This window comes from Balaenoptera acutorostrata, chromosome 5, assembly GCF_949987535.1.
Source record: "Balaenoptera acutorostrata chromosome 5, mBalAcu1.1, whole genome shotgun sequence".
Taxonomy (NCBI): domain Eukaryota; kingdom Metazoa; phylum Chordata; class Mammalia; order Artiodactyla; family Balaenopteridae; genus Balaenoptera; species Balaenoptera acutorostrata.
The window spans coordinates 117,061,408-117,071,682 of NC_080068.1; the positions used below are offsets into that span (position 1 = coordinate 117,061,408).

Consider the following 10,275-nt stretch of genomic DNA (forward strand, 5'->3'; position numbering starts at 1 on the left):
TGTCATAATGTCCAATACTGGGCTTATACCACTAAAGGATTCTAAACCCTGAAGCTATATTTCAGGAGATTGAATACTCAGAAGAGTTTCCAAGGGAAAATATTACAAACACAGTACCTAATAGTTGACCTTAAGCACCTGGTACCTCTTTTTCTCTTCCCCTCACCTGCTTCCTCCTTCCCATCTGTCCTCCTACTTTTCCTCCCTTCCCTATCTTTCTTTCCCTTCCTTTTTACTTCCTCTTATTGTCTCCTTGTCTTGCTCCCTTCTTTTTCCAAGAAGCATTTAATGATTACTTTGATCATACTGAAGGAACTGACTTGTTTTTCATTCAGTTGGCTTTCCTTATTCACAGTCGTAGAACCCACTGATACAGAGGGCTGACTGTATTCCACCATTTTAAATAAGGGACTTGAGCATCTATGGATTTTGGTATCTGCGGAGTTCCAGGAACCAGTCCTCCATATATACCGAGGGCTATCTGTATGTTAGATTTCAGATAACTGACCTTATTTTATTTTATAGGTTCTGGCTGATAGATTGTCGACAAATCCAGGAGTCTGTTACCTTTGCATCACAAGTGTATAGAGAAATTATTTGTGTACCATATATGGCCAAATTTGTAGTGTTTGCCAAATCACATGACCCCATTGAAGCCAGGTTGAGGTGTTTCTGCATGACTGATGATAAAGTGGATAAGACGCTTGAACAACAAGAAAACTTTGCTGAGGTGGCCAGAAGCAGGGATGTGGAGGTACTGTATTTGAAAAACCAATTTTTGTTAATATGTTGTTTATACCTTTATTAATAAATTATATTTAAAATAGTATACCATAAATAGAGCCATCAAAAAAAAGACCAGTCGACATCTTGATCAGTTAGAAAGTCAAGGTCTAAAATCAGCCATTTTTAGCCAGTTTGGACCTATTCAATTGGGATAGTCTCAGTGTATGTGAGGAGGTAAAACGACTCTTAAAGATTATTGTGGGAAAAATTATATGTCATTGATAAATTCAAAGTATGTAAATAAATATAGCAATTTATATGTTTTTATCTTTCCTTGTTATTATTTTTTGAGGTGAATATTTATTTGATTTCTTTTTTATTATTATTATTCTTTAATAGTGAAGAAAACAGTCCAGGAAGTATATACTTCGTTTAAATGTGAAAGTATGATATCCAGGGCTTTTCTACATTACTTTTTCTTATTTCAGAATTTTCCATCAGTGTGGGCCTTTGGATATTGAACTCAAGTAACCTGACTCATTGTGATGTCAAAAAGGAATTTAAATTTAGGATTTAAAGATATATTGGTTTGCGAAGGTAACATGTTAGAGGATTAGAAATGAGACCATTAATATTAAATGCCACTATACATTTGAAGATTCCCGTTACTAGTAAGAAGAGGGAGTGCTGGTACGTGCTTTGTCACAGATAAGACCAAATGTCAGTCAGGAGTTTAAAGATTATTGTATGCACATTTTAAGAATTTTAATGTTCCAGGTAAAACTACCACTTCTTCATGTAAATAACAAGTAATAATTACAGCTATTATATTCTGTGTTGTTTTTCTCTATTTCCACCAGGTATTAGAAGGAAAACCCATCTATGTTGATTGTTTTGGCAACCTGGTGCCGTTAACCAAGAGTGGCCAGCATCATATATTCAGTTTTTTTGCCTTCAAAGAAAACAGACTTCCTCTCTTTGTCAAGGTAATATATACATGGAACTTTGTAATGCATTTAATTCAAGATCAAGTAAAGCTTTGACTTCCTTTAGTAGAAGAAAATATTTGCTTTTCAGTTATTTCCAGTGATTTTTTTAAACCATTTCTGTAAAATTTTCAAGTCCTAGAAAACCAACCATTTTTAAGAATTTCAAATTCAACCTTAATTTTTAGTTATAGACTATGTTTAAGGCTAAGAATGAGGGACAGATAGACAATTCATTAATTAGAAAAACTGGCAATTCTTTTCCAAATTTTAAGGGAAGTCTCTCTCGCTCTCTCTCTTTTTTTTTTTTTTTTTACTATTGTTTCTTTTAAATATTTGTGCTTAAATTTTTAAAACTTGTGATTTCACAATTGTAGAGACCAAAAGAGTTCTTAGTGACAAATATTTGTAATAAAGAGCTCTCAAAAGACCCATGATCTCGCTTAATCTATTACGAGATTATCCCAGGTAGAGCTATAGACTAGATATACTTTCATAAACTCATTCAAAAAACATTTATGGAGACACTTCAGTATACCATAAATTTGTTGTCCCTCTTTAGGAATATTAATCCACGTTAGGAATTTGGCAGTAACATATACAAGTTTTATCCTAGATTCCCAGTTCTAAAGAGGGACAAAAATGGATATGAGTGAGAGATTCGTGAAATTGAAGTAATAATTCTATTTAAGTTTTAATAAGTCTGTTAAGTTTTCTCCAGATCTCTACTGCAGGCTTTCGTTGTGCCATTTCTGGTTCAGTTGTTTTGCCTGATTAAAGAAAGGCTCTTACAGATCACACATTAAGCAGTAACTGCTGAGGGGCAATGGATCCATTTAACACAAACAGCTGTATAATTGTGCTAATATTTGATATTATTGATGTGCAAAAGTCATTTTATAACCAACACAATACAAAAATAGGAAAACGACTTAAATAAACATTTCTCCAAACAAGATATACAAAGGGCCAATAAGCACATGAAAAGATGCTCAACAACTTAAGTAAATTCAAACTAAAACCACAGTGAGATCCCACTTCATACCCATTAGGTTGGCTATTATCAAAAACAAACAAACAAATAAACAGAAAATAACAAATGTCGGTAAAGATGTGGAGAAATTGGGATCCTGATGCATTGATTGCTGGTGGGAATGTAAAATGGTGCAGCCACTGTGGAAAACAGTATGGCAGTTCCTCAAAAAGTTAAACATAGAATTAGCATATGATCCAGCAATTCCTGAAGAATTGAAAGCAGGGACTCGGTTACTTGCAATGTTCATAGCAGCATTTTCCCAGTAGTCAAAAGGTGGAAACATCCCAAATACCCATCCACAGATGAATGGATAAACAAAATGTGGTATATGCATACAATGGAATATTATTCAGCCTTAAAATGAGTGAAATTAGCCAGACACAAAAGACAAATATTGTATGTTCCCACTTACATGAGGTACCTAGAGTAGTCAAATGCAGAGTCAGAAAATAGAATGGTGGTTACCAGGGGATCGGGGAAGGAAGGAATGGGAAGTTAATGGAAACAGTTTCAGTTTGTGAAGGTGAAAACATTCTGAAGATGCATGGTGGTAATAGTTATATAACAGTGTGAATGTACTTAATGCTACTAAACTGTGCATGTAAAAACGGTTGAAATGATGTTTTATGAATAATTTAACGCAAGTTTTTAAAAAGAACGAAATTCTGATATATGTTGCAACGTGAATGTATAACTCTACCTATACGAGGCACTTAGAAGGGACAAATTTATAGCAACAGAAGGTTGAATAGAGGTTACTAGGTGCTGGGGGAGGAGTAGAATGGGGAATTATTGCTTAATGGGTACAGAGTTGCTGTTTGGGATGATGGAAAATTCTGCATAGTAGTGATGATTGCACAACTTTGTGAATGTGCTTCATGACACTGAATTGTATGCTTGAAAATGGTAAGTGGGTAAACGAAAATGGTAAATTTTATGTTATATATATTTTACCACATTTTTTTAAGCTAAATGATTTTTTTTAACCATTCTAAATGATAATAGGAAAGGGAAAAAGGAACACCTCCAAATCCTTATTTAGCATTATCTAATGATTTTTCCTGATTCTTTTGAGTATCTCATTAAAATAAATAGTGTGCATCATATGGGTGAAGCATGTATGCCTTTCTTGTTCAAGGTACGTGACACAACTCAGGAACCTTGCGGACGACTATCATTTATGAAAGAGCCAAAATCTACAAGAGGCCTGGTGCATCAAGCTATTTGCAACTTAAACATCACCCTGCCAATTTATGCGAAGGTATTGTAATCTGCTGTAGTGCAATTCAGGGAGTATAGGATTTGATTTTCAAATTCTTTAGAATAAATAAAAGCAAAGACACTGAATGCAACCATGTATAACAGTCATTTTTGATACCCTGTCCAATTTATGATTTTCCATTTAAGTAAGGGAAAAAGTAGCTCTACCTTATTTCACATTAAATTCACTTTGATGGAAAATTTTCTGTAAATACATATTGGATATGGAAGAGAGAAAATTCGAATTTAAGATTTAATTTTTTGGACTAATTTTTAAAAATTAAATAATTCACTTTGATTTCTTATTGTTTTTATGTGCCCTCCTGGCATCATACTAGTACATTTCACCCTACCAAAACTTTATGAGTCTATTAGCTTCGATTTACTACCAGTTCACAGGTGGATTATGTATTATGAAATTCAGAGCAACAACAGGATGTTTTACCTTGTTGCTAAAATAATTATTTGTTCATCTTGTAACCTATTGTTTTAGGAGCATCAAATTAATTTTTCAACTCTTTTAACATGATTAGTATATAAAATACTCGCATGTTATAGGAGTAGATTTGAAACATAGTTGAAAGGAAAATTCATTAATTCTTGACCCAAATCTACCTACAGGTATTACTTTCTAGTCAAACCTCTCCCCATTATAGAATTCTTTGATTACTCTGATCAAATCAAAGAAGGCAAGGGGGATGAATTAAATGTTGGGGAGAACTTTATTTATTATTAAAAAAATGTTAAAAAAAAAAAAATGTTTAACCAGTATCCATTTTTAATGGAAAGCTCCCACATGGCAATTTATAGGAGGTTATAGCAAGTTATCAGTGTGAATTTTAGAGGTTGGGAAGTGGGATGAGTAGTGGCAGGTGAGACCTGGAGGAGAGGTAGAAGTATATTTAAAATCCTAAATCTTGACTGCAAAACAAAACATTTCCTATACTTCTTTTTATTCACCACAGTATATTTTTCTTACTTAATTATTCTTATAAATTAGAGATCAGTCACATAGAGATAAGCGTGTAGTATCATGTTTAACGTTGTAAATTCTGATTAAATGATAAAAATTAAATGAAATACCAGTATCTGTTTACATAAATTTACATATTATTCCAAGAATTAGAATACAGCAATAGGTATATTGATCCAGTAAGTGTACTGTAATTGCACTCCAATGGTACAGAATGTACTTTGGGGTCTGTAGTGCGGATCACTTTTGAGTCACTGAAGCAGAATACCAAATAAGAACCACAAAGAAATATGTACTGCTGGGGTGATCCACCTAAGTGATATGTAAAGATGAATGAGCTTTGTCTCTGATTTCAATGAGCTTTCAATGTGCTATAAAAGAAAGCATTTAGTTTATTATTACTTTTTATTTCTAAGTCAAGATATATCAGACACACTTATTAATGCTGTGATGGTCCAGGACAACTTTCCATTTAGTAACTCAAAACAAAAGAAAAAATTGCCAAACAGTGTATAGTTCAGATATATTTTAGAACTTAGTAGCTCTTTATTATAATAGAACTCCTAAATATTGCCTATGTATTAAAAATATTTTCACCATATGTTTATTTGTGGCTTTTAACATTTTTAGCCAATATCTGTAATGGCTGAGATATTGTCATCACCATTTCTGTAGACGTATGCCATCAAATCCATTAAACGTCAGACTTTGAGGCTGCTGGTAACTGAGCATCTGAAATTAGTATATTTATAATTTTAGTTCTTTTGTCTAGTAGATTAGTCTATTTATAATCTTGGTTCTTTTGTCTCTTGAATCTATAGACATTTGCATTTAAATCAATCTTCTTTAATTTTTGTGCTTGTTTTCTGTACACTGTTATTAAGAAAAAATACAAGTACACTGACGTATGCTTACCTATTGATATCTGTTGTCAGGGTATTTAGTCTTGTCTTGTCTTCTAAATACTCTCTACTCTTCCTGCTCTCTTTTTTCCATCTTGCATGGCATCTTGGGGCGGCAAGGAATCAGAGTCAGATCAAGAACAGGAGGAAGAGGTAATTGTGTGGCATTGTCACTTATTAATGGCTGTGTTATTGCTATAACCACTGATACGAGCACATGGTTACCTGTGTTCTCAGAAGGGTTACACCGTTGTCCTTAGTAATTAAAGGGTCACGATCTTACTTAACCTCTCTGAGCCTGTTTTCTCATCTTATGGACTGATTTCAGAGGACAGTAAAATTTCCCTGTAAATTGTTACCTGTCTTTATGCAGCAATATAGATTTCTCTACCAACAGCTGAAGACCAAAACCATTATCTCAGTGGTTCTCAAAGTTTGGTCTGGAGACACCTGGAGGTCAAAACTCTTTCCTTAATAGTACTGAAACATTATTTGCCTTTTAGCTCCCATATCCTCACAGGCTACATAGGAGTCTTCCAGAGGCTCCATTACATGTGATGACATCATCACCCTGACACTCTGGAATGTGTGCTTGTGTATACTTGGGTTCTTGTATATTCTCAGCTTTCATTTGTAATACAGATATTTATTTATATATGTTAAACATAAACAGAAGTTCTTCAGACTCCTCAGTATTTTTTTAGGAGTGTAAAGGGGGTTTAATAACAAAAAGTTTGAGAACCACTGAAATAAAAAACTTTAAGGAGCATATAGTTCATCCATTTGACTATACTAATATTATAATACAGAACTCTACATATAATGAGCACTTCTTATAAGGTAGATTCTTTACTAAGTGCTCCACATACCCCACCAACACTGATCTCACAATCACCCTATGAGGTGTGTGCTGTCATATCATAGATGATATGTGACAGATGAAGAAAATGAGTCTTAGAGAGGTTACCTTGAATAAATAGCCATTTGAATTATACCTGCTTCGATCGTCAAAGCAAGTATGTGTTTGTTTCCCTTATAAAGGTCTGAAAATGCCCAAACATTATCATAGAAATGAAAGAAATCTTTGGAAAAGTCCTTACACTTAACTGATTAACCTATTGCTTCCTGTTTCTAAGATAGACAAATGGAATTGTTATTAGTTGCACGTAAATGTTGTCAAATATACTAATTTTATTTTTTAATGTTATTCTGTTGGATTTAAAATACAAAACCATAAAGAAAAACATAATAATCACCCTTGTGCTCACCAGCTTAAAATGTAAGTCCTTATCGGTTCATAGACTGCCCCTGAATTCACTTCTTTACTGATGCCCAGGCAGTGGAGCAGGATGAGAGGGGTGATTATAGACTCATTGTCCTGCTATGTATAACCAGATACACAGTAAACTTATGACAAGACTGAAGTCATTTTTCTCCCTCAACTGTGTGGTCACTCTTTGTCTCTCATATTCAATTTCCTTTCTGTAGTTGGTGACTCAGTCCCCAAGCTGTTCAAGATGATACCTGCATACCTTGTTGAAAGAGAAACACAATTATGAAACCAACTTTGCTATGTTCAAATGAGTTCTTCCATTAGGCTTATGATTTTTCTATTGAGTATTTTCAGGAGCTATTCAGGGCGACAGATCCAGTTTGTATTCTTTTCAGCATTTGGAATTCTGACTTATAACTAATAATGAAACTACTTCTGTAGAATGTAACACCCTGGCATGCTCTTTGTTCTTTCCTTTCTCTCAACTAAATTGACACTTACTGTTTAAAACCTACTTCACTTTTTTCCTGGCCTTCTCCGTAATATGTATTTCTAACATCAAACACACCTGCATCATACCTTCCCAGGAGTAACATGTTAGAAAGGACTTTCCACCCAGAGTGTCTAGAAAGGAGATTTGTTTTTTCAAAGTTAGGATAAGAATCAGAGACTCTAGGGAAGAACGGTAACAAATTACTCTGACCTTCCTCTAGCTTATGGCATTTCCCATGTATATAAAATAGGAGCTTACTGTACACGTCAGGGGCTGTGAGGCAAGATGCTATTTGTAATCATTCAATTTATGTATGTTTTCTTTCAGATCGATATGACATCAGAAAAAAGTAAGATTTTAAATAAAATTGAGTTTGTTTGAAAGCTGGCTACAATAAAGAAAAGCATGAATCAAGATGCAAGCTAGTTGCCATTACTAACCACTATAATAATTATGTTTTTATATTATCCTTATTAATCATTAATATTTATTTAGAAAAGCAGCTTGGCCAGTTAAATTATGACTATATATAATTTGTGAGCTAATTAGCAGTAAAATGCAATGATTATTCATCTAAGCATTCACTTTCTTTTAGATCCCTGTTAACCCTGCTATTGCTGTTATGCTTGTTTAGAAACCCACCCTACCGTTTTTGTCCATTTGTTAGCATAACATTGTCATCTCATTTTTTTAAAGCTCTGACATGACAGTATCACTTTTTATATCAAGCAACAACTGACATCAGTAGAGAGCTCATTATTTATGTAGGCTACACCTGCAAAAGTGATACTGTCTTAATAGTTTTCAGCTAAAGCTAACTCTCCCCTCACCCCACCCCGACCCCACCCCTTGCACCTCTTACTGTGGTGAAGTATAACTGACTTTTCTAGGGCTGAGGTCTAATGGACTTTTGTGAAAACTTTCTGAAAAAAATAAGAACCAGAAAAGCAAAAATTAAAACCTCCTGGATGAAATTATTAATCACAACAGTATGTCATAATAGTGCTAATTTTAAATAATGATGCAAAGCCTAAACATAATCTAGTACAAAGAGAACTGGTTTTTACAGACTTGGAGAGAGCTATCTTAGAGTTCATTTCAGGTTTGTAACATTGAATTAAATTTTTAGTTTGTTGGACTGTTTCTGGTGACTCTAGCTTCTTATGTGGAAGAGGTTGAGTTTTTCAGGTTTTCTTCTTGCTTTTATGCCCCAAATGCTCTAGAAAAAATCTAATTTTTAATGTTTATTCATTTTAGGATTTATTTTGATTCACTGTATTTCAGGGTGCTATTCCCAAAAGGAGAAAACTTAGAACCATGTTTAATATGGTCATCAGGCCCTATGCAATAATCTTCAGGCTTTTTTTCCCCCCCTTTTTTTGAATTCCTAGCACAATGTAATTTACTGCTAAGTTATTGAAATACTTTTAAATGAGAGTCTCCTTACCCTCATGTTAAATCATTATTCAGGACTAGAATATTTGAAATTCTAGATGTTTTCATTGTTTTATATCTGAACAAATCTGTATTGATATAAATTAGTTTAATATATCTTTGTATATGCATTTCACATAGTATAGCTCCTCAACATATACTGATTCTCTCAAGAGAAGGCACTTATGTTTATAAAAAAATTTACATTATCATTGCCTTCATTAATTCCTTTTTTTAAAGAGATTTTATTATCCCACTTTCTTCTCTGGGACTACTATGTTTATTTAAATGGCCCTTTGTTCCTTGGATACAAGCTAGTAGGAATTAAAAATTCATCCATCTGGCTCAATCATTTTAAAAAAGTTACTATATTGCTATAAGGTCATAGATCCTCCTGAATAACTCCCAGGTATTGTGAGTGCTTTAAAAGTTTCAAATATAGACTCATGTTTGGCTTTCTTTTAGTATAAAGACAATCATAAAATAATCTTCAACCAGGCATGAAATAATCTCCAAAGGAGGGCTCTGTTGAAAGGACTCTTTCCTAAGGTCTTTTCATGAGTAAATCCTAAAAGAGTTTGAGTTTTCCCCCTTGCCTTTAATGGGTGCAGACCCCCACTACCTATGCCTCAAACATACTGCATCGAGCATCTTGTATGTGGACTTTTAGGGAAGTAAATACGCTTCACCACAGTAATGTTTTCCATATTTGTTCTAATTTCTTACCATTCTCCTGCCTGCACATTTCAGCAAGGCCACCTCTCCCACCAGTTTTATTCCACCTTTGCTTTGCATGGAAATAACTTGGCTTACATAAACTGTGCGTGTGTCCTGTGTGACTGTCTCTGATTTGGGTTGCCATGCATCACATTTTAACTTTGGACTCACATATAAGTTTAATCACAATCGTTGTTTTTGTTGTTTTTCTTTCCTTTCCTTTCTTTCCCTCCTTGGTCTGTCCATTATGTGTCTAAACAAGGAGGTTGCTCCAAGGAAAGGGCCATGCCTCTCAGCACAAGACTGTTTGTTTCGTTGTTAGTGTGAATTTCCCTTAGATGAAATGCCGGTTTGCAGCTGATTCAGATATATTTTATAGAGTCATTGTATATTGGCAGAACTAAACACACTGAATTCCAGATTTTTCTATGATTAAATAATGTCTATACATCATTAGACGATATTCTGAGTTTGC

At 34.0% G+C, this 10,275-nt stretch overlaps 1 protein-coding gene across 13 annotated transcripts in view; it reads left to right on the forward strand.

Annotated features, from left to right (window-relative positions):
• Positions 1-10,275, forward strand: part of ANK2 (ankyrin 2) — a 250,765-nt gene that overhangs the window by 211,926 nt on the left and 28,564 nt on the right. For 9 of the 13 annotated variants that reach the window (XM_057546234.1, XM_057546235.1, XM_057546236.1 and 6 more), the window contains 5 exons: positions 526-754; positions 1,587-1,712; positions 3,887-4,009; positions 6,004-6,036; positions 7,977-7,998. In XM_057546234.1, the coding sequence (XP_057402217.1) occupies positions 526-754; positions 1,587-1,712; positions 3,887-4,009; positions 6,004-6,036; positions 7,977-7,998 (533 nt within the window). The remainder of the gene's footprint in view (positions 1-525; positions 755-1,586; positions 1,713-3,886; positions 4,010-6,003; positions 6,037-7,976; positions 7,999-10,275) is intronic. The other 4 variants (XM_057546237.1, XM_028168662.2, XM_057546239.1 and 1 more) reach the window with 1 other exon arrangement.